Source organism: Accipiter gentilis, chromosome 12 (genome assembly GCF_929443795.1).
Source record: "Accipiter gentilis chromosome 12, bAccGen1.1, whole genome shotgun sequence".
NCBI lineage: Eukaryota > Metazoa > Chordata > Aves > Accipitriformes > Accipitridae > Astur > Astur gentilis.
Genome location: NC_064891.1, coordinates 8,082,997 through 8,107,158, shown reverse-complemented (window position 1 = coordinate 8,107,158; position 24,162 = coordinate 8,082,997). Strand labels below are relative to the sequence as shown.

The following is a 24,162-nucleotide window of genomic DNA, read 5'->3' as shown; positions in this document are numbered from 1 at the left end:
GTTTTGGAATAAGTTTCTAAATCTTGTATTCATACTAACCCTTGGGAAATGCCATGTCATGTATTAGTTAGGTCAAGTATGGGGGGTAATGAAGATGACTTTCATGGGCAATTGCTGCTTATACCAGTTAAGGTTAGAAAATGAAGTGCTCCACGTGCTGTTTGGTATAAGACAGTTGACTGACTGCTGGAGATTGAAAATAAATTTCCTTCTAATCAGAATACTGCTCAATGCGGGGGATTTACACCTTCCTTTGGAGCTTCTGGTACTGGCTCCTGGCCAGCATGCCAGGGTAGATGAGCCAGAGCTGTGATGCAGCATATCAGTTATCATATTTTTAAAGCTGCGTGCTTCAGATTGCCAGGAGAAACAGAGGGGGAAGGACTGTGACTATAACCCGTTGCATCCTATAAGTGTGTTAATGAGCAAAATAGTTGAAGAGAAGGGTACTGAATCTGTGTTTTCAGTTGTTCTTGTGGATTCTCACCCAACTTAATACGTACCTGAAGGAGCAGTGCTTCGGCATCTGTGCTGAACTGAAGTATACACATGCTATTCTGACTTGCCTTATGCAAAACTGATTTTGAATTAGAAGGTGATGTGTTGAAGCAGCTGATCTCTGTCTGTGTAGTAGCATCCAGCAGGGGTAAAGTCAGGGAAATACTTTTAGTATAACAGCAAATACATAATTAGTTACGAGGGAAGCAGTGATTGCTTAAATAAACTTGTCTGTAACTATTTGCACTTAAATACCTTGTATTTCCCTATTTTCATCAGTGCCAGCTCTATTTTTGAGATGCAGAAACTTTAGGTAGAATGGGATTATTAGAGCTGTGTGTGAAAATCCATTGGAGCATGTCTGTAACTGTTTTGTTTCTGGCCTTTGTAGGACACCTGTGGGTAGAGGAAGAGCTTGGCTTCGCCTGGCCCTAATGCAGAAGAAACTTTCAGAATACATGAAAGCCCTGATTAATAGAAAGGATCTTCTCAGGTGAGTGTTGAGCTCGCTTTTGGATTAGGTTAGGTTCGCTTTGCTCTCTTGTAAGATCTTTACAATCTTTTACACCCAAATGGTAAAGTATGTGTGTACTTTTTTTGAGAAATAGTAATATCTATGAAATGCAGAGCTTCCTCTGAGGGCTTAAAGGTGCTTAGTGTTCTTTCTTAATTCAAAAACTGTTATTTCTCCGCTTTCTCAAATATCCATTAGAATAAACACAAATTTAGGTTCTGAAGAGATGATTTGGGTGAAATACTTGTACAGAGGGGATACAACATTCTCTGTCTGCAAGATCTTGGCCCTGAAATTATTTCTGACCTTGTCACTTCATTACTATCTGGTTTGGAACAAGTAATTTCATTTCTCTGTATCTCTGCTTCCCAGTCATAAAACAGCAATAATTTTCTAGCTTAACTGAAAGTCCATGGATTTGAACTGCTATGTCTGTGTAAAGCAGTAGGATTTAATAAATATGTTGGGAGTTTCCTTACTCAAACAAGTAGGTTTCTGTTGGCTGTATGGGTAAATCCATAGCTGACTTACGGTTAGAAAGGAGAACTTGGTATTGTCTACTGGAAAATGTGGCAGTGGCTTGTGTTAGTAACTGTATGTAATAGAGTAGTAGAAGTATGCTACTTAAGAAACTGTGATATTAAGCCCCCGTCTTAAATCTTCAGTGTGCTGTACCGTTACTCAAGAATTGTGCTTACTTTCCATCACCTTTCAACAGTGAGGGACCAGGTCTCCTATTTATTGGGTCTTTGCCTCACCTAAAGTCTTACTGTGCTAAGAGACGTGTTCAGTCAGAGCAGGAGTACATTGATAGTATGTAGGAGTACGTTTCGGTGTGGACTATGTGCTGCTGCCTAGGTTTTTGTTAAGGCTGAGCTTGCATTATATTGACGTATGAAATAGCAGGGATGCCATGCTAGTTGATACTGTTTTAGTTGATCTTTAAAGGTGCAACACTTGTTTTCTTTTGCCGTGCAGTGAATTTTATGAGCCTAATGCACTGATGATGGAAGAAGAAGGTGCAATCATTGCTGGCCTCCTAGTAGGTTTGAATGTCATCGATGCAAACTTCTGCATGAAAGGAGAAGACCTGGACTCGCAGGTACTGGGTATTCAGTTAATGTTTTTTTTCTGCTCATTTAAATTGGAAGAATTTTCCATTGTAGAGGACTTTTATCAATTGAGATACAAGTTTGTTACTAGATGTAATAGAAGACTAATATAAGGTTGTTAATAATGATTGTGGTCTTTGGTTAGCTGGCGGCACTGAGATCAGAGACTCAGGATTTTGGGTTTCTCTTTGCTGTTATGCTTTGCTATGGTCTGCACGCAGGTCACTGTGGAGTGAAACGTGGTAAATGAAAAAGGAGGTGAAAAGGGGGAAAGACTTAGCCAAAACGAGGGGAGAAATGGACAGAACTGTTAATTCACTCACGCTGTGTGATGAGATCATTGTGGCTGTTAAACAACAGAAAATGAGCCCGTGTGCACTTATGTTCCAGCTTGCATAAGCAGTGTATATGCAGATAAGGTGTTGGTAATGTTTTGTCCTTATGTCCTAAGACTAGCTTGCCAACTTGCTGCTTCTCCTAGTATATTTTTGCTTGAAATACACCATGTTTTCATTAATTTTGGGTAGATTACTGGTATAATAAATCCTGCTATAATATAACATTTATTGATGTTCTAACTGAATGACTCTAAACTTTCACAGCTACGGACAGCATTTAGTCTTAGAAAAAGTATGTAATGTAAAATGCAAATTTTTCTTTTCTAGGTTGGAGTTATTGATTTCTCAATGTATTTGAAAGATGGGAACAGCACAAAAGGCAGTGAAGGGTAGGTACACGCACAATTGTCCTGCTTCTTACCTCTTCGTAACTTGTATTCAAGTATTCTGGGTTGCCCTGCAAGCTGTTATGTATTTTAATTTAAAAACTACTTAGACTGAATTGTTCTTCTATGATAAACCATAATCTATAAATAATGTACTAGAAATATTCAGAGGGGGCAGGGGGAGGGGAAAGTCTCCCAGAAATTCTGTGTGTTCTTCCTTAACTGGCAATTGAAGATAAAAATATTTTAAAAGGGACCCTCTGCTGAGTTAGGCCTGCCATTCTTTAAAGCCTTTTCAGTAAGCAGCTTAGTAGCCTTCACCAGTTGTATGGCTAGCAGGATAGTCGTTGATTTTTGGCACCATAACCTCCTTAGGAAAAAAAAAAAAAAAAATCTCCAATTGGAAAAGATCATAACTGTAATAATAGCCTAAAGTACTTGTGCCAGCATACACAAACAGAGCTGTGCAACATTCAGAGCAAGTGGTTGAAAAATAGTGTGGACGCACTGAGACACGGATCAGGTGTTGTGGTTTTCTGAGGTTCCTGAAGAGTACTTCTTCTAAGGAATTCCTGCTAGTTTCAATTCAGATAAATATTTAATAATTATCCCTCACAATCAGGTGTTTTGATCGCATGTATTTTATCTATAGTTTCATTTTTGGAACAGGAACATTCTTTTCTTCAGTTAAGATTTCGTGCTGCAAGTGCATGCAAAACATGCTGTTATTGACACTTTTCCTTGAATGGCTTTTGGTGAGATGACTCTTGTCCAATATAAACGTAGTGTAAAACCAGGTGGTTTTTTTTCTTTGAAATACTGCTGTACACTTTGAAATGTTGTCTGCCTTAATCATTCTGTTTTGTGTGTCACAAAATGCCTGAAAACCATCTGGGTAACTGTAGCGGTTGCAGCTCCTGAGAAGTCAGGGGACAGCAACTGGTTATGAAGGCATAGGCTGTAACTCGGCTTTACTATTTCATGTATATCACATGGACTCGTGGAGACTTAGGGTATTGGTCCGATGCTGGATATGCAGGCTCTATCGCCACATTTCCTCTTAGACCTTCAATGGTGTCTTTTAGTTCTCTGAATCCAAATGGTTGAGCTGAATCATACTTCTTTTTTCCAGAGATGGTCAGATAACTGCTATTTTGGACCAGAAGAACTATGTAGAAGAACTCAATAGACATTTAAGGTAAGACATGATTTATTTATTCTTTATTGTATAGTGTAACAAAATGGAAAACAGGATTTTAAAAAAGAAGGAATTACTGTAGGGTTTTTTCTCTCCAACAGTGCTACAGTAAACAACCTACAGGCCAAGGTGGATGCCTTAGAAAAATCCAACACTAAACTGACTGAGGAGGTAAGTGTAACAGAAGATCATCTGATGTTTTGGCCTTTTGGATTAAAAAGGAAAGAAGTTATTTTCAGTTTTTGGCTGTATGTAATGATGAGTGTTTAACCATGGAACTGGAAAAACTGACCTGCCAAGGAATTACACTGGCTGTTGCTACTAACTAAGCATGAGGTGGAAAAACAACCGAATATTTATGTTAAAAACCAAAAACTGCTGAATACGCTTTATCCCTCTGAAGTCTTTGAGTGCTTTCTGATTTTTGGAAAATGTGTTACAATAATTGTACAGTGAGTGTGGTTTCGAATGCCATACACCTGAGGTAGTTTACAAGATGTCCAGACGTGACAAAGAAATTTTTAAATGTAAGTTTATTTTGGCAGGTGCAGGCGTTTACTGCTGTGTAAAGATAGGAATTGAAGCGTTTCAATAACTTTTTCTCTAGCCTGTCACAATTTGCAAGAAATGAAGGAAAAATTATCATTATAAAACATTCAGACTGAGTATGCAAAGTGGTTGGTACGTGAGTCATAGGCGTGATCTGTGTTTTAAAATTGGTCTTGCAGTTCATTAGTAATGGCATAAATGTAATAAAATCTTCTGGGGTCAGTTCCCTGACAAATGGGCGATAGTAGGTCTCATCCTACCAGTTTTACAGTATCTCTGTCCGCATGTCACTTAGCTCAGCAGAATGATTTGGATTGAGATGTCTCAGTGCTCCTGCAGTATAAATATGAAATAGAAATTCTCTTTTGCTTGTTCACCCTCATTAAAGGAGGTCTGTGTGTCTAGTTACTGAACACTTACTCTAATGGATGGTTTCCAAATGATGAGAAGCTTTAGCAATGGAAATTAGTGTATCCACTTTTGCAATTAAGGAATAAGAAAAGTTTTTTACAATGAAAATATTTTTTTAATTTTAAAAAGGTGGTCTGCAGTAGAGGCTGCCTTTCTCAGTGCTAGTATAATAAGTGGCTGTTGATTTATTACCTGCAGAGTATCAGTGCTGTGCCCATTAGGCGTGGTACCCATGAGATCAACTGCAGTGTTGACTGAAGTATTTTTTTTATTTTTTAATAATTTACTTGCTTGTATCTTAGTGAAGTCTGCGTGCCGTTCAAAGTAAGAATTTAAGTGATGCTGGAACACTCTGTGCCAACTAGTGCTATTTGCAGGACGTAGTTAATGAACTGTGTCACATGTCACAACAATTTGTGTGTTTGGCTTGAGCTGTACCAAAGAGTCACACTTCTATCAGGCCCATTTCTATTTGGGTTTCTCACTTAATAACATTGCTGATCTCTTGGAATGTCACTGAACTTTTCTTGTGTGCAAGGCTTACGTAAGTTATGATTTACAAAGCTGGAAGGAGTTTTGGCCTTTGACTGTATGCTCCAAGTAATCTGTTAGCCTGCAGTGATGTCTCGTTGGGAGTTCCTCTGAGGCAAATGTCCTGTCTTGTAAGGGTGGTGTGTGCTACTGATTCTCTGTTTCCAGCCAAATCTTCCTCCTCTGATGAGTTCTCATCATATTTGTTCTGCCCAAATGCTTGAGCATCTTACAGTTTGGATGCTCTACCTGGCAGTGTACCCAAACTACTGAAGCTTTAGCAAACATACGCAAGTGTTCCTTCTCTGGTAATATATTTCAGTTGCTAGAAGTCAACAAAACTTAGCTGCCATGCAAGTGCTCGCATTTTTCCTTTTTGTTATCTTTGGCAAGGGGAAGGGGAATGGAGTGAGGACTTCTGAGTTGCGATAACCGCATGTTACGCTGAGTCTAGCAGGCAGAGACCTGAAGAGGTCAATAACTTTACTGAGAGACCGGAACCAAAATAGGTTGGGAAGCCTGTTTTAGCCGATATTGGAAATCCATCACACTGGCACTAACTGATGCTTTTTTCAGATAGTCTTTCTTCATAGTAGAGGCTGAGCGGTATCTGCCACTCCAAATATTTTTCTTTCTCACTTTGAGTGAAAAAAAAAAAAAAAAAAAAAAAATCTTTTTCGGAAAATGTGTCTAAAGAGGAAAAAAAAAGGTCAAGTAAGTTTCTGATGCGTTACTGTTGTTCTGTTTTGTTCATAGCTTGCAGTTGCAAACAACAGGATTATTACACTGCAAGAAGAGATGGAACGGGTTAAAGAAGAAAGCTCTTACATCTTAGAGTCCAATCGTAAGGTTGGTGTGTGTGTCTGAATGATGACTGAACCTTTTGGGCTGTCCCAGCCCACATTCAACCAAGAAGTCCATGTTTGAGAGACTTTATTTCCTTATGTATCTCACACAAAAACTGCCATAGAGAAGAGTGACTCCAGGTGGGTCCTCTGCATTAGGTAGCAGATGGACCTTGGCCGCAGTAAATCTTGCCTGGCTGTAGCCGATTAAACTGTGAGTGTGCGCAGAGCCAAGAGCTAACGCAGCATGTTGTTGGCTTGGTGGGTGGAGGCGTCAGAAGGGACTGGAGGAAGGGAAGGATGATCTACTGGGGTGGTGGTAGAAAAATATGGATGTAGGAGCTCTGCTTTTTAGGCCTGAAATGCTATCCTTTTCAGAAATCAAAGGGCAGGATCTATAATATTTTTTCGTTGATATACTGAAAGTGCTAGGAATTATGGCAGAATCTGGTTTTACTTTTAAAACCCATGAGATCCTTTTCTGAGGCTTTGTAACCACACTTAGTATATTGTGAAAGTTCTGAAAACAGTCTGCCCATTTAATTAATATCCATTAAAGTGCATCAAGCACTTGGGGAAACAGGGAAATAGAGTCATTTCACATGGAAGCTGCATGCTGCATTAACTGAATCGAGGTCTGCATTTTGATAGTTGCAGAGTTTGTTTTTGAAGTTGTGGGAAAAGCAAATAATCAGCAAATGTGAGGGTTAGTAGTATGTAATGACAAGTTCATTGGGTGTCTTCATCACTTTAGGTCACTAAAGACAGAACTGCTGATGGACATGCACTGACTGAGGCACGAAAACAGTTAAAGGAGGAGACTCAGCTGCGGCTGGTAAGGACTGCATGAGCTTGGAGTTCACTGCAAATGGCTTCTTCACATAGTAACCCCATGTCAGTCAATCATTTCTGAAAATATTTGGCCGGGGGATTTTTTTTTTGTTCTTGCCTGCCTGCTACAGCCTCATCTGAGACAGTCTTGTCAGAAGCAATGTTAATTTTGTGGCTCTATTGATCAGTTTGAGGTCTGTTTCTCAAAATGAGCGGCACACTTGCATTTCTAGGTCTGACGTGGTCCCCATGCAGATAATGATGTTGCCGCTTTCTGAGCATTACTCAATACAGTATGTTCAGCTGGTGCCTGACGAGAATGCGTATAGGAAATAAAGTCTGCCAGCTTTTCACTAGTCTCCTCCATCGGAAACATGGGCCTATACAGTACTTTCTGACTCTTTGCTGGTAATGCTGTTTACGTTGCTTTAATATTGGACTGAAGATGTGGATTTGTTGTCCTTCATTGTCTTTGATGGGTCAGATCTGTAACTTGTGACACTGTGGCAATGCAGCACACTTCTAGGTAGTGACTGCATTGGCAGGAGCACCAGTTAAGGGTGGTTATCTTGCGGATGGTGAGGAGAGCTGGCTGGTAATGCTGACTGATCCGTACGTTCCAGGATGTGGAGAAAGAGCTGGAGGTGCAGATCGGGATGCGACAGGAGATGGAGCTAGCCATGAAGATGCTGGAGAAAGATGTTTGCGAGAAGCAGGATGCATTAGTGGCGCTCAGACAGCAACTGGACGATCTCAGGGCCCTAAAGCATGAACTGTCTTTCAAGCTGCAGGTAGGGAAATAATTAAACCAAATGCAGTGAATTCCAGATAGAAGTGATAGCTCGTGTTTTCCCCTGTCTGTTTAAAAGGTGCTATGTGTGAAAGGGTTATCGGCTGTATAGCATACTTCTGTCTTGCTGCAAGAAAGCTGTAGTACTTCAACAATTGAATGTGGTGGAAGTTAAAGGAAAATGCAGTTTCTTCTGAAGAAAGACTCATGACAGAAATGTATGTGCTTGACTGGGGAAAGCATCTTCTGTGTTCTTGTGGTATAAAAACTGAGCAATGGTAGCTTCTGTTCCAGTACAATCTAGTATTTGAAGGCATATGGTATAAATAAATACATTACTGTGTGATGACAAAAGCGGACTCTTAAGACAAAGAGCAACACAAAAAGCTCAGAAAGAAATCCTGAAAGTTTAGAACTGCGGAGAGTTGCTTCTGCCTTGAGCCAATCATTCTGTCCACAACAGTCAAAGGATATTAGCAGGTACTGCATTAATGTGTGTTATACAGGAAGCTTCATTGATTATGGTATTACTCTTTTGTGGGTCCAGATGTAGCCTACACCTGTATGGCACAATGTTTGCCCTTGCAATATTCACCTGGCATTTGTTTTTGAGCACCTTCTCCTACCTCTTTGGCTTCTGCCCCTTTCATCTCATGGGCCACATGGTTTAGTGTGGGTTGTTTTGGTTTTACTGCTTCTTACAAGAAAACACGGTGCTACTTTTTCCAGAGTTCAGACATGGGAGTGAAACAGAAGAGTGAATTAAACAGCCGTTTGGAAGAAAAAACAAATCAGATGGCTGCCACCATCAAACAGCTCGAACAAAGGTAAAAAATGAAACTTTTGCAATTATAAAATCTTGTGTGTGTTCTAGTGGTAGTGTCCTGCTGATCCTGAATGGACCAGGAGAGAGTCCAAGTGCTCTGCTTAACCATGCTAAACGGAGCTACATGAGGAGAGCTACAGTTTTTGAGATGCTGTTAGGAGAAGTGTTTTGCATGCTCAGGAGGGCTTCCATGAGAAAAGAATATACTACTAAACGAGTAACTAATATAGTAGCTTTTTTTTATCTATATCAGCTGCACTTTTGTATGTTATCCACTCGTTACAAGTTAATCACTATTTCTGATAGCACTGATAAAAAATAGAAATACAAACTAAGTAAGAGAAGTGCTTGACTGCTAATGACAGTATTACAGTGGGAGCAGGAAGGACAAGCGTGCAGCAGAGGCCAGGCTCGGAGCTTCTTGGTTATTCCAGATCTCTCTGGTACTGTTTTGAAAAAAATACCCTAAATCAAACCATTCTCTTTATGAACAGCCTTGTACTTTCTGAGGGAGATGAGCTTGAAAAAAAAATCCTCACGTGAAAGTAAACGGAGGAAGCCTGGAGGGCAGCTAGAAGTTGATAAAGATAGCCCATAGGTATAATATCCATTTGGACTGGGACAAGTTCCATCCTAATGACCATGTTGCTCTCATGTTACTAACCCTCATGAAATTAGGAGGGCCTCAGCATCAAAGTCAGATAGATTTGAGAAGGAGCAGTGCTCCTTTTTCCCTTTAGTCTTGTTCTCGAAGCCAGGCCTTGCGGTCGTTTGGCCAAAGGTTCGGAACTTCAGTCTCTGCGAATTGCCTCGACTGTTGTGCTAGCTCCAAGAAAATCAGGGGAAAGCATAGTTCTCACCAACGTGTCTGGGACTTATTTAATGAGTAGGTTGATGCACTAAATTAACACTTGCATTCTAGGATTTGTGTTCTGAATGTTTCTTTATAAAAAAGGTCATTTTCTTCATGGAAAATTTGTATTTTTAAATGTTTTATGAAATATACTCAGCTAATTGATTTGCTCTTTTTCTCTTGCTGTTCTTGTGTTTCCATTTTCTCGTTATCCTCATTCTGACTTACTTATACAGTGAAAAGGATTTGGTGAAACAGGCAAAAACCTTAAATAGTGCAGCAAACAAACTGATCCAGAAGCATCATTAGACATTTTTATGGTCACCTCACAGCTCTGACATCAGAACTCATTTATGAGGGGAGAACTTGCAAATTGCTAGAAGCAACTGTTAAAATGTTAATTGTCACCTAAAGTTGATTTGGAATTTGCTGAATTTTTAAAATCAGTGAGTTTTTCTTCAGAGATTTAGAGTCGGGTATAAAAATCCCTAACTTTGCCATTTAAACTGTGTTAAAGTACCAATGAGTTGGCCAATAAACACACCAGAAAAGCATAAGGAATGGGAGATATGTGGCTCTGTACATCCCGGTGATGCATACCATATACAGCAGCACAAGTCTTCAACATGCATGGATACTAGGTGCGTTGGTCAAGCCAATTATCAGATTGGCCAGCTCTGGAAAGTCAACTAGTTTTCTGTGTTACCCTTTTTGTGAAGTAGGCGAAAAAATGCATCCCTGGAAGTTGTTGAAAGTAGTTGTGTGTGTACCCCAACCCGTTACCTGTTCACTTCTGTTCTGTGGGTTCAGCCCCAAGTCCAAGACAAACGGGCGCGACTTGATAGCTCATCACCGTGAAGACCAGCCCTCTTGTAACCGAGACTGCTTGCAACGATTTTGCCTTAGTGACTTGGTGGGAGGGTGGGGACTTATCCTTATTCCTTTAAACTTCATGTGTCCAGAATTAGTAGCTAGGTGTCTTAGAGTAACATGATAGAGTGGTAAGTTCAGTGGAAACCTCCTTATCTTTGCATTGCCTTCTACCTCTGCCATGAACCCCTCTAGACGTAAGTTGCGGTTCTTCCCGGCCAAAGGAAGCTGAGGAGAGGTGTTTTGGTAGGCCTCTCCTCTTCCTAGAAAGGGAAGTTACACGTTTTACAAAAAATAATCTGATCTTTATACTCTAGTGTTTAAAAGAAACAAAAACGGAAAAGAAAAAAAAACCAAACAACAAAGTCTGCAGTGGTGGGGAGTGGAAATGGTAATTTGGTATTTGACCATTCCTTGTTTGAGTAGTTAGTGGTTTAACGGGAAGAGTTGCCTTTTACCATTACACTTCTTTTATTTGCTTCTGAGTTTCTGTTGCTCGATACAAATGGAATTTGCTAATGAAAGAACAGCTAAAGCTTGGAAACAGCTCTCAATAGGAAAAATAATGGCCAATTTAACACCCCAGTGCAAAACTTCAAGTAACTGTAGCCTGAACTATTACCAACTAATATCCTCTTCCCTGTGGCCGCAGAAATTCACCTTGCTGGCCTGTCACAGGCTTTAGGTTATAAATGCTCCTAAAGATTATTTTTTCCCAAGAAGATCACATTTGGGGGTTTCCTGTGCTGAATAAGGGTTTTTTTGCTCTGGTGAGATGCCTGTAAAAATTCTTTGGTGCCAGCTCTCCCTTTGTCCTGTGGGATAGTGCTCCTTGGGGCAGCGGGCGGCAAATGTGACTGAATCGCAGCTGAGGAAAGAACACCTATTGATTCTCACTAGGTGCATATAAAAATGTGTGAGGCTCAGCCTAGTCCTTTTGTACGCAGGTGTGTACCACTGCTTAGCTTGTTTAATGGACTCCTGCACACAAGCAGACTTGGAGACCTGTTTTAAATCTCTACGTGATGCCCAAGTCGCACGCTTGAAAGTATAAACTTAACCTTCAGTAACCTTTTACTAGAAACTCATTTTAACTACCTGGAGAAAAATAAAATAATAATAAAAAGGTCGAAGCTTTCATCAAGGCATCTAAACAGCTAATTAGAGCAGTGAACTCCCCTGTCCTCCCCAGATTTCTTCTGTAGAAATAGGGGTTTGGGCTGGTTTTGTTTGCTGTCACAGCAACGCTAAAATATGACAGAATTAAGGATCTGGCTATTTCTGATGTCAGGCCCAAAGTGGAAATGCTTTGGTGTACTAATGCCTGGGCGCTTGAGCCGATGTGTCGGTCCGTGGAAGAGACCAGGAAGATGCACTAATTCTCAATATAGTAGCTAACCTATGTTGCAAGTTCCAGTTACATGTGTAAAGCTGAAATGTAACGTAAATTAAAATCAAATTTGACTTAAAATTCTGTGTACTTGAGGTTTGCTTTGAATCTGGATAAAAGTGATGTTTTATGTTTTTCATCTAATGGCTGTAAACTGTAGTAATAGAATAAAAACTATTGAAAATCAGAGCTTCTGCCTGGTTCACCTACATTTTGCTTTTCTTTAAAATATTTTCCTCCTTTCCATTGCTTTTACCATTCCTTTTTTTGGCTTTACCTTTTCACTGGGCTTTTTATTTGTTGGTTAAACTCGGTCTTCCTCCCCACCATGGCTTTTGTTTTTTATCACAAGTTCATGTGGCTCAAATCCAGATTGCGACAGGCAGAGAAGGACCGTCAGTTGGCCCAGCAGGACAACCGTCTCTTCAAGCAGGAGTTTGGGGACAAAATCAACAGCCTCCAGCTAGAAGTGGAAGAGCTCTCCAGGCAGCGGTGAAGAGATCCTTTTCTAATCTATTTTCTGGGCTGTTCTTACCGTGTCTAGTAGAAAGCAGGCACGGCAATGGCAAAAGGAGGTAGGGGGTTGGAGGTGGAGATTGACGAGTGGCGTGTTAGGTGCCAGGCAGGCATTAACTCTGGGGAGGTGAAATGCTTTGTCAGATGGCAAATCTTTTAACATGCATGTCTTTTTAAAGTTACAACTTTAAAAACTGGATAGGAAGAAAATGCAAAAGAGCTACGTGGTCAGGGGAAACCACCAGCAAAAGTACCAATCTTATGTGGTGGAATACCAGAAGCAGGCAGCAGAATAACGCTTGGGTGGAAATGAAATGTCATGATATTTTTCTGAACATGGAAATGCCCGTGGGGGCTTTCTGCGCTGCGGTTAGACTTGTTGGGCATCTGCCGATAACAGTCTCGTTTGAAAACCGGCAGTGCTGGAGATGCAGGAGGACAGGGATCACCACAAGCTGCAAAACTTGTTTGGGACGCTGGATAGTTCCTCAGTCTGCACTGAAGTCGTTTTGCAGGTTAGCCTGCTCTAGGGAATGAGAGTTAGCTGGATGTGCGCTTCAGAGCACAGTCAGGTCTCTGACGGCAATGCCGACCTCTCCAAAGCCTAGCGTTGCATCAGACTTTCCACTGTAATAGCATCATTTGGAATCTAAAGCTAGCGCTAAAAACAAACAATTTGCTGCTCGTCGGCAGGGATGTAGCAGCTAAGTCTTTGCCTAGAGTTAACGCTGAAGAGTCTGGAGCAAGGGAAGCAATCTTGGTTGTCAGTCTGGCAACTAGTGCTGTGAGTTGTTTCTTTTTTTTTTTCCGTCACTTGAAACTGGTCTGAGTTTTGCTAGGAGGCGACCAAAAAGTTGGAAGCCAAATGTAGAGAACTTGGCGAGAGCTATCATATTTTCCTCTGCAGTGTCATCAGTTTACCAGTATCAGGAAAACAGAGAAATCCTCTTATCTTAAAATAGAAGAGCATCTCTCCTGCAGCCATGACGCATCCTTGGTTTGTTGCAAGGTCATTGAGATGAATTGTGTGGAAGCATTGCTAGATGTTTTTGTTGTTTTTTTTTTTTATTCTGTCTCCTCCTCCCCTCTTGGCACAGCTTTTTGTTTCCTTTTTCAAAAAGTTGCAGAGGCTACCCAGAAAACCAGCAAATGGCTTTTACCAGAAATTTGTGCGAGGTCCTGGGTGTGCATGGGTGAGCTTAGCAGTGTTCTTGGGTATAAAGGGGGAATGCAGCTTCTCCGCATATGCACCTTGCACTGAATCAGTTTAACTCACTTAGTGTAGCTACCTGGGGAGGACATTTGCAAATTGGTCTATTTTTGCATCAGTTGGACTTTATCTGATTCCTTTCTCGCTCAAGGTAAATCGAGATGTCAGTGTGAAAATTGTTGAATCTCCTTTACCGGGAGGCTGTACTGCTTTATTTAACTTGAGTTTCTCAAGCAGTGAGTTATTGGTGGGTGCTGCAGTGAGTGGTGGGTAGTCTTGCTTGAATTATATTCTTTTAAGAGGAGACATGGCTTTTTGTGTTCGTGGGGGTGTCGGTTTTAAATCCAGTTACAAACAAGAATTCCCTTGCTTGGTTTGTTTTTAAATGTCAACATGGGCAAGTATTAATTTCTAGATCTAAGACTCCACCAGCTTTACTCATTTCAGTTAGGCTATGTAGTTAACAAGGCTGTAGCCATAACGAGTTATTTAAAAAACTGTTGGAGTGGTGTGGAGACTAACAAGGTAATAATGGATAATGGCAGATTTAACAGCAGTGAGGATTCTGAATGTTTTATGTACATAAAGTACATAAGTACTTTACCAAGTACAAGTCTTGCCGCTACTTTTACCGGGAGGTATGCGGTTTCTAGGCTTTGATTTTGGGGCAGGGGTCATTCCCTACGGCAGCTACCGTATTTTACCCTTAATGCTTTCAGAAGATGGTGTTTCTAGCTCTTCGGTCCCTGATGGTCCGTGTGCCCCAAGAGCTTTGTTGCTGTCATGCGCAGGCAGGCTGCCGTCGTGGAGGCGTTGAGCTTTCTGGTGGCCCAGAGCAAAGGCTCTGCGACCTGCAGCTAAGATTTAGAGCCGTGCTTCTCTTCAGCCTGCTTAGGGCTGCGTCAGGGACTTCAGATGTGCTTGTTCATCTGTCCTTGACCTTCTAATTAGTAGTCCTCCCGAATATGAATGTGCTGCTCTCAGCCACGTCTTTGTTCCCTCCGGCTCAATGTACCGCAGCATGTGCCGTGCGGGACTGCCACAAAAGCCTAAGCCGCGGTACCAGCGCGGATCAGCGGCCCGACTGCTTAGCAGTCTTGAAGGAGCGTGTGCCATCCCTTCGTTACAGGTTAGGCTAGACCAGGGAGTTGATTGCAGTCCGTAAAACAGCATGTGCGTCCTGTTTTCAGCCCACTGGGCTCGCCTCGCCTGCCCAAGCCCACATCCTGACCTGCTGATGTGCTGTTGCTCAGCCAGCATCAGCAGCAGGGCAGGCTGCAGAGTACTCCTGGCGAGGAGCCCTCGGTTGCTTCGCAAGGGCCAAGCCCCGCTTTCAGGTGAGATGTCAGAAGAATTGCCGCAGCTCTCGGGGAGGAACGGTCCCATCCATCCTGTGTGGATGGCTTTGGGAGGTGGTCAAGGACATCAGTTTTGGTTTCAGAGCCTGTCCTGTAGCAGTTGACGTGCTGAAGGATAATGTCTTTTTGAACAGGGCACTAATCAACAGATGAATAATGAAGAATTTATTAAGGACTTGCAGGTGTAGTCAACAGGTTTATTTCCTCCAAAATCATGCTAGAATTAGATGAAGAACTTGTAGATTTTTCCATCCTGGCATATTATGGCTTAACACCCTGTGAGACAACTTTTTATTCAAAGAAGTGGTTTTCAGCTCTTGAGTTGGGGTTCAATTGCTTTAGTGTAAAGAGAGGGTTAAATAGTTCATTAGCTCTCCATGCCAAGTGTTAAGGAAACCACAGCCTTTTTTCACAATTCCACCTCAATGTTCTAGGAGCCACCTTGAACTAGAACTGAAGCGAGAAAGAGACAGATGGTCGCACAGTCACCAATGCAGCCAAGAAAACAAGAAAGGCGCAAAGAATTGGCTAAGACAGGTAACACGACTTTTATTCTTGGCTTGCGTTTGAAGTATAGTCTCATTTTGCTTGTTTGCTTTTCCTGAGCTTTATTAGGCAATAAATGTATATTGTTAACGTGCCCCAACAAAATGAGCTTTGGAACGTTTTTTACACATGCGAAATAGGCAGTTTATTGAGTCGAGCCTTACAAAAATATTGCAAGCGTTACACTTCATTGCAGAACACTGGTTTCCTCTTTCAAGCTGGGTGCCTGACAAAATCTTGACTGTGATTGTGGTTTTCCTTTACTAGTTTAATAAAACCAAATGTAATACAGCAGGAGAGATGCTGTACATGTTACATCTTCTGAAAAGCAAACTTGCTCGTTTTTATTTTTTGCATCATAATAAGGGAAGTTTTCCCAAAAGAGGTAAATAGTAAAACTTGGAAGACAAAATAATCTCTTGACGGCATCACAAATCACTTTGAGTTCTCTTCTAGTGCTGCGCATCAGTGAATTCAGTGTTTTTTCAAGTAAAGAGCAGCATTCATCCCGAGAGTCAAACTCCTAGCCCCCGAGTGAAACTCCCTTTTTAGCAGTAAATTTGCCTTTGAAAGTGAAAATCTGCTCTGCAGCTTTTTCTGTATAACGAAACAGGCTCTTTTGCTGGGAACTGGCAGTAAAACAGTTGCTTTGGAGAAGAAAACTTGTAACTGAGAGCTGTGAAGTAAGAGAAGTTGTTTCTACAGTTCTCATGTGTGCTGCTGCACTTGAGAGTGGCCTTTGCTGGGCTGCCCTGGGCTGCTTGAACGGTTCAATTTTTTTCTTTTTTTAACCAATATTACACCTAATTTCAGTGAAGTTACTTACGCATCGTGAGTCATTTGTCAGAAAGTCACATTTGCTGTAGCACAACAGCTGTAATCCAGTAGAAGGAATTGGACACTAAGTGCGACGCAGTTAGCCAGTAAAAATGAAAACAAGAAACCCCCAAACCCAAAACTGGTTAGTCTGATCTTTAAAGCAAAAGTTGGTTAGCTCTCTGGAAGGCAGAATAGCTGCTTAGTTGACAGCCTGTCCCTGGGTTTGAGACCAGGTTACTGTGTGGGGTTATCCTCCTTTACTTCGTAGGTGAGCACCGTGACATGAGTGGGGCAGTAGGAACAAATGGGCCAATGTGCAAAAAAGCGATTTCAGAATGGACTTTTCTTTTGCCACGAAACTTGTAGGTGGTGCTTGATCCAGTGGAAGTTTGCATTTGCAGAAATTTTAAGAGCTCCGCTGAGATGGTAGTCGCAACTCGAGAGCAATGCACGCATGGGTGATTCTGCCAGCACTTACCATGCAGGCGGGAGGCTGGTTTTTGACAGTCATGTTTCAGTGTGGCATTACGCACATTTATGTCTCGCGCTACGACCTGGGTCTTAGCTGGGGAGGAGGGGAGGATTTCTTAGCTGAGCAGATTTGTCTCGCTGATCAGTCTTTAAAAAGCTTATTCAGCCCGTCTACCTTTTCAATCTCTGCTGTTAAAATAAAAAAGGGTGACTGTGAAGTTTCTTGTACCTTCTAATAAAAGGAGGTTGTTGGACATGTTTAAGAGTCCATCTCTAAAATGTGACATCAATTTTTTGTTCACAGGAAAAGGAAAGCATGTAGAGCTGCTCCTGGGGTGGACTGATGTTTGTATGCTTTCACGTGTCCAAATACACCTCTGTGCCAAGGAGGTGCAGATCAGTATTCCTGAAATAGCAATGTAAAGTCTTCCTTTGTAGTGTGGCAGGGGTGAAACTGGAGTCTTCATATAGTTTGACTGATGGGTAAATGTTTCCTTTTGGCAGGATGGGAAGCTCAAAATCCAGGAAGAAAAAGCTAAACTGAAACAGCCACTAAGAGAGGAGAACAGTGTCCTGCCACACAAGTACGGAAGAAAAGAAATCTCATTTTTTGCCTTCTTTTCTAAGTCCTGCTTCCCCTTCTCTAATTTCTTGGCTGACGGGAAGTTTGGAATGGTGCAACTTTCCTTTCTAGAAAGATTTTCAACCTCGTGCCCTTTGTTGAGGTCTCTTTGCTGCTTTTTCATAGCTCTCAAAGGGAGAAGGAGGTTCTACTGCTTGCCACCAGTGTTTCTGGATCTGAAAAGCTCTCTCTGTCCCCCCCCCCATTTACTTTTGAATATGTTTCTATATAAATCTGCTGTTTACTAATTTTTCTTTTTTTCTTACTCGATGAACCTTCATAAGCCAAATGTTGCAGAGACCTGGACCTTTGGTACTCGTGTCCAAAGAAGTTGTCTTTGTTGGTGAGGGAAAGGAGAAGGGTTGGTGGATCAATGGCATTTGGAGCTAATAAACAGCGGCTTCTGGAAATGAATAGAAGCTGTTGGAGAAAGAGAACTTGAAGTAATATTTCAAGAAGATGATTGTATAAAAATGTAGTTCAGGTAGCATGTTTCTAAGCTGAATATTACAGAGGAGGATTCTTGTAGAATTTGCTTAGTATTTGAAAGCTAAGTTTCAGATTTGGTTTTAAATGTGAAAGGATGTTTTAGAAGCCCCAGGGAACAGGTCTGTAATGAGTGCTCAGAGATGGTAACAGCCTATTTGAAGTACTCTGAATGTCAGTGAAAAAAGCGCAGTGCTCTGACACAGTGCGCTGAATGCCAATATGAAGTTAATCAGAAAAGTATTGTCTTTAAAAATAGCATCAGCTCAATTCAACTCTGCTCTATCAGATATTAAAAACCTTCCAGGCCTTAGATGCTTTTTATTCCTGTTTCACCTTGAGTGTTTAAGCAGTGCAAGCGTCAGGCTGCTGATTTCTCTGGAAGGCCTCAAAACACGTCTGTTGTAGGGGATCAGATGTTTTGCAGTAATGTGTTTAAAGCTAGTTTTAAACTGTGCTTGTACCATCTAAACAGTCTTTTCTATGTTCATGCTTCCTTTCCTCTGCTCTTCTGAAGGTGTTTTACAAGTTTTTCTTCTGCTTTTCCCATTTAGCCAGGAGTGCTGGATGTCTAAACAGCACCAGTCACATACGGCCTCTTTGCTTCACTATTTGACAAAGCTTATGAACATCTCATCTCTCATGCGAGCAGACTTGGCAGCGTGGTTTTGAAGAAACAAAACCAAAAATCTGTATAGGTGGGATTTGAAAAATAGGATGAGGGAATTTTCTGATAATTTTCTGAAGAACCAGGTGTTTTTCTTAAATGATGCAGTGACTGAAGTGCCAACTCCAAGTGACACTGTTCTTCTCTTGTAGGTTACTGAGTGGCACACAGGAGGAGCAGGTTGGTGATTGTTTTTCTTGCATTGAAATACTGAAGGGCAAGGGAACTGAGGGAGCTCCTGTGTCGCTGCAGCATCTTCCTTGCCCAAATACCCTGAAGTTTGTCCTTTGGGTTTTGCCTTGGTAGCAGGATTTGTCTGTAGACTCCATAGCAGCGATTGTTCCCTAGTGGAAAAAGCACTGCTTATCTCATTAGAAAAGCTGGCACTGCTGAACCTACATGAGTTCTTTTTGCCTCCTCAGCACAAGCAGATAGTTTTTTAAACTAATATTAACCCCTTTTATTATTCCTTTGCCCCATGCCTTGCCTGGGCTAGGTTGTCTAAAAAGAGCAATGGAAGCATAATATAATTTAGTGTTGGTGAAAATGGTGGTGTTTAACTTCCTTGGTCTGGGCTAGTGTTTTGCCGGCTGCTCTGTAGGCTCGAGGGAGGGGGTATTTTGGTCAGTTGGTTTGTTTTGGGGTTTTTTCATGTATGTCAAATTGACCAGAATTCATTCTTTATCCCCTGGGTGCCGGGCAAAGCATGGCTAGATCCCTAATTGTCAATGGGATGCTGCAACACTTATCTTGTGTCCTGTCTACTGGGAATTTCTGCATCTGTCAGCTTTTTCACAGTGAGAAAGATGTTTAGTTCCTGCCTTGTTGCTGGGCCAGCAGCCTTGATCTTAACCTGAAAATCAAGCTGCGTGGTTCTCGGTTCACGCAGCCGTACTGTGCTCCCCCATCCACCCCGTGGTGTAGCCACCACGACTGTAGATCATCCTGCAAATGCACAGTGGTCCTGTGCGGCCGTGCCGCGTGCTGTGAATAGAGAGGGGTTAAAAACACAAGCATGTGAAATCTTCCTCCTGTTGTAAGATGCAGACCAGCTGCAGAGCTCTAATACAGGTGCCATGTAAAGAAGCATGTAAAGCAGAATATCTTGGTTTTTACTTGGGGTTTAGGAACAGCTGTCAGGACTTGGAAACACTGAGATCTGCCAGCTCTGCCGGGAAGAAAGCAGCCGAGGTCAAAAAAAGGTAACTCCGAGGACTTGTGGTGAATGTGCATTTCCTCTGATTTTCGTTTTCGAATAGCACAGATTTCCTACTGGTGACTTGGGACAAAGAAATGAGCCCTTTTTTGAAGTCCACTTTACCCTTAAAGTAAATTTGTTAAACAGTGGTCACTTGAGGGTTCACTATCCTGCTCTGTGTTCTGTGGTTCGGTTTCCCTTCCCCTTAGCAGCTTCTTCCCTTTTTAGCTAAGTGGATTTTTTTTCTGGGATCAATCAGAAGTGAGAATAGGAGGTGTTTACACTTGTTTGTTATTTCTCCACTTAAGCCACCTTGCCTTTTTTTCTTTAATTTTTTTTCTTTTTTTTTGTGGCTAAGCCCTTCTTGCTTTCCTCACTGCTTTACAGTCTGAATCTAGAGGGATTACAAGAGTTACCGAAAAGGGTGTTCAGTGGGAGTGCTGCCTTCATCCAGATACTTTCCTCCACTGATCCTCAGGAGCAGGTTGCAAGGAAACGAGTCAAGGCGCTGATAAAACTGCTGTCAGTGCAGCAGGCGTCCTGGTCACACTGGTGCAAGTACTTTAGGGAGAGCTGGAAGGTGATCTTGGGTTGTGTTTTCCTCTAGCTGATGTGCCAAGACCTGAACCAAAAGGGAGCAGGGAAGAGTCCTTCCAGGCAGTGCCAGGATGGCCGTCTGCCCTGTACAAGGTGTGCAGGGCTCTGACCTCCGCACCTGGGTAAAGGTGAACCAGTATCTCGGTTCCACATAGGTCTTGGGAAATTTTTTTGGGGGGGGGACTGTGGAGCACAGCGAGGCTTTACCTGACTAGGAGGCTTTCAGGCTTACGCGGAGAGGCCGTGTCTGGCCGAGTGACCAGTGATGAGTTGCTGCTCCTCCGGGCAGGGTCTCCCAGCTGCAGCTGGGTTTGCAGTTCTGACTGGCGCAGAGACAGGTCTGGCAATTGGCGATTTTTGCCAGAGTGAATTGCTGCTCCCAAGCCAGCCTGTGCCGCAGCGCCGGCAAAGACAATGTTCCTCGACGTGGTCAGAAGCCAGCCCTCTCCTCCCCAGCGCTGCCATACCATTATGCTTAGAACAGGCGGGGGGGGGGGCCGATTGCCCCCCCAATCAACCAATGAACCTCTCCTGTTACGCATGTAGGAACTCTGTAGGATTTCTAGGCTTTCCCGCTCCCCTGTGTTCTTCTTGAGAGAACACGTGAGTTCAAAGCAAAGTAAATGCTGCAAGCTTTGTATCTGCCTTCAACACGTTTCTACATGCATGTGCACATTTAAATACTCATCTTGGGCGAGACTTGTTGTTCCAGTGTATTTATATGGCTACAAAATGCACACGTGCACCTTTTGTGACAAAATGCTCTAGCAGAATGAGCCAATTAAAACTCGAATGGTTCGTTATTGGTAACTCTGACCTGCTTTACTATAAGCCTTTACCTACTCTCATTTGACCTGAGGAGCTTTGCTATAAAGTGGTCCTGAGCCCAGGAGCAAACTTAGGGTCTTCAGAGGGGACAAGAGTGGAGTTTTGAAGCATCTTCAGCCAAGCAGAGGATTTGGGTTGACTGAATGTTAATGAGAGTAAATTTCTTTGTGTTGCTTGTGTCTTGAGCATCTTAATTTCTCTGTCCTCTTCCTGCATTCCAGAACATCTGCAAGAACTGCAGTGGCATCTTCTGCGAAGCCTGTTCAGCGAATGAGCTGCCCCTCCCGTCTAGCATTAACCCTGAGCGCGTCTGCAATCCCTGTCACAAGCAGCTCATCCAGCAGTATTCGATAAGTCCCTTGTAGGGGATGGGTTGCAGAGAGAGGTGACAAAAAATGGTTGTAGCTGATGACAGTTTCTGGAGTTGTTGGGGGGGAATGTGAAGAGAAGACACTTGCCTGTGCTGTTTGAAGGTCAGAGGGGAAGCAGCTTCGTGGTGTTTACGGTCTCTTGTGACTAAAACAACAGCCTGAGCCTTCCCTGTACAAAAATCTGCCTGCTCTCAGACATGAGCTTGTGCTGGGGACAGCTGCTTTGGGAATGTCGCATGAAGTAGCCCCAAGGTGTGCCCGAGCAGCCTCGGAGCACAGTGAGAACAGAGAGCCACCACCCAGAAAAGAGCTGTGTACGTGTGCGTGCAAGTCAGGAATGTTCTCGTCCTCGAGCGTGTGGGGTGAAAGCATGCTGCTGCTAAGCACAGGCTCACTGAAAGCAGAATGGGAGCATTTTTAATCCTCAAGTCTGGCTGCACTCGAAATACCATTTCCCCTTTCCCGGTTGCCTTTGACAATCTGGCTCAGCAGTGCTGCATCAGTGCCGGGTATAAGGCGGCCAGGTAAGATGCCAATAAACACCTTCTAGCTTCGTTTCTTTGACTCAGCCCTCCAGCTGTGGGCTTGCTGTGCATATCAGTATCTAAAAACCAAACAAAGCTGTGAAAGTTCTCCTTCGGTATTTTAGGGGCTGCGGGGTGTGTGTGGGGTGTGTGTAGGTGGTTTTGAGGCACGCACAATGTGAGAACTGACAACCTGCACTGATCAGGCACGAAAGTGCCGTAAGGCATCTCTCACCTTCCTCTTGGAGACCCTCACTGTGACTTTGTGACCACATGATGGTGGCCAAAGCTAAGGGTGTAACTGTACTTCCCATCTTGCTGTGGTAACGGGACGAACTGGATTCCCAAGTATTTAGATACCAAATCCTCACCATGACACAGAAGGTTTAGGGCCACTTCGATCCACCTCTCCCCCTTGTGCACATGGAAAAGTCATTGTAATAAACCTGGCGTTTCACTTTTTTTTTTTTTGTTAGATCAAAATGAAAGTGAGATGAAATTGGAATGCTTTTCACCTACTAGAAATTCTAATTTGAAACATAGTTTAAAGAGGTTTCACTGTTAATGCTACATCATTATTTGTTGCTGTTACCTCAAGGAGTTTTATGTTACTCCAAAAAGCGGTAGTGGCTTCCTCATGAAGCACGTAGCATGTCATAGTAGTGTTTGGTCTGTTTCATACTGGAAGTCTACTTCAGTCTTTAAGACCACAGAATGTTTTGTAGTCCACAGAAAACCAGTGTATTTATACGTGACAAATGCATTTGGTTTTGTACTGATTTTATTAGGGGTTAGCGGTTTAATTCCTCAGAGGGGTTTTTCTATTCATTAGACTGGCTGGAACTGCATTAAAAAGCATGTCAAAGCTGAGGCTATTTATGTGGCTGGTGCTAGTTTGTACCAGGAATTACTCTCCTCTAGTTCTCTCTAGGCCTCGGCATGTTCAGCCACCCAAGTTCTCCAGCTCCTTTCGGTGCCCTTCAGAGCCAGAGCCCTTCACAGGGGAGGCAACTTTAAATAGTTTTTCTGGTTTTTTTTCCTCTTTGTGGTAGTTACCAGAGACGTTTCCTTGCTGCTATCCCTTGACGTAGATTTCTAGCTGTAAACAGTGTTGAAATACAAAAAGCCTAGAACTTGAGTGTGGGCACACTGCTCTGATGGGGTGAGACACCAGAGGTAAATAGAGAAGACACTGAAATTTAGTGGGGGTTTTTGGGTACATCCTGTACACACCTATGAGCTTTCAGTTTCTGGCATCCAAACCCAGTGTGACTCATCCTACAAGGAGAAAGTGAGACCCAAGCAATTCCCACCTTAGAGGATTAAACTGGAAGGAGGGCCTTTACTGTAAATTATTTTAATGCAGGTATGTCCAGCATTTTGCAGTTCCAAAGCAACAGCTTATTTGTGACCTGTACCCAGCTCTTGACTGTCCCGGCAGGAGCAGCTGCCACTCTGCTTGTTGGAAGTGAAGGCTGTGATTGTTGTTTATGTGAAAAGCAGGACAGCTCTTGAGCAGGTCCTCGGAAGTCACGCAAGATCCCTACGAACGAGCAGGGATGAGGGTGAAAAAACCCACCCCTTCAGAACACAGCTCTGGTGGCTGAAATGGAATCTGGCATTTAGAAAGGTCAGAGCGAGACCATACTCGCTGCCAGCTCTCTGTGTCAGCACTTGCCTCTTTCCTGCTGCCTCAGACTCCAGTGAATGTCTCTGCCTGCAAGTACTGTGTGTTACGCTTCGTGATGCTGCAAATGTTCAAGGCGCGTTTGCTCAGGTACTGCTTGTAAAGCTAGATGTGGGTTGACGCCTGGACTTTTGGATTGTGGGGAGCGGAGGGCAGTTCTGTGGATCTTAATTTTGTTCCACACGATAATAAAAACTTGGATTATCTGTATCCTGTGTCCGGAGTGGTCTTTCCATCCCATTCCACTTTGGCTATGCATATGAAAGTGTTTCAAAACCAGTAATGGATGACAGATGCTTACGCAGATTGAGAGAAGCGTG

General features: G+C 42.7%; 1 protein-coding gene across 9 annotated transcripts in view; it reads left to right on the top strand.

Moving 5' to 3' along the window:
• RUFY3 (RUN and FYVE domain containing 3) overlaps nucleotides 1-24,052 on the top strand; it is a 58,530-nt gene extending 34,478 nt beyond the window's left edge. For 6 of the 9 annotated variants that reach the window (XM_049814734.1, XM_049814733.1, XM_049814736.1 and 3 more), the window contains 15 exons: nucleotides 890-991; nucleotides 1,991-2,114; nucleotides 2,790-2,851; nucleotides 3,981-4,046; nucleotides 4,148-4,217; nucleotides 6,294-6,386; nucleotides 7,137-7,217; nucleotides 7,837-8,004; nucleotides 8,733-8,830; nucleotides 12,315-12,434; nucleotides 15,461-15,563; nucleotides 17,367-17,446; nucleotides 18,790-18,817; nucleotides 19,765-19,839; nucleotides 21,482-24,052. In XM_049814734.1, coding sequence (XP_049670691.1) covers nucleotides 890-991; nucleotides 1,991-2,114; nucleotides 2,790-2,851; nucleotides 3,981-4,046; nucleotides 4,148-4,217; nucleotides 6,294-6,386; nucleotides 7,137-7,217; nucleotides 7,837-8,004; nucleotides 8,733-8,830; nucleotides 12,315-12,434; nucleotides 15,461-15,563; nucleotides 17,367-17,446; nucleotides 18,790-18,817; nucleotides 19,765-19,839; nucleotides 21,482-21,625 — 1,414 coding nt within the window. In that variant the 3' untranslated portion in view covers nucleotides 21,626-24,052. Of the gene's footprint in view, nucleotides 1-889; nucleotides 992-1,990; nucleotides 2,115-2,789; nucleotides 2,852-3,980; nucleotides 4,047-4,147; nucleotides 4,218-6,293; nucleotides 6,387-7,136; nucleotides 7,218-7,836; nucleotides 8,005-8,732; nucleotides 8,831-9,918; nucleotides 12,024-12,314; nucleotides 12,435-15,460; nucleotides 15,564-17,366; nucleotides 17,447-18,789; nucleotides 18,818-19,764; nucleotides 19,840-21,481 lie in introns of those variants that run through there. The other 3 variants (XM_049814739.1, XM_049814740.1, XM_049814741.1) reach the window with 1 other exon arrangement.
• Nucleotides 24,053-24,162: the final 110 nt, after the last annotated feature.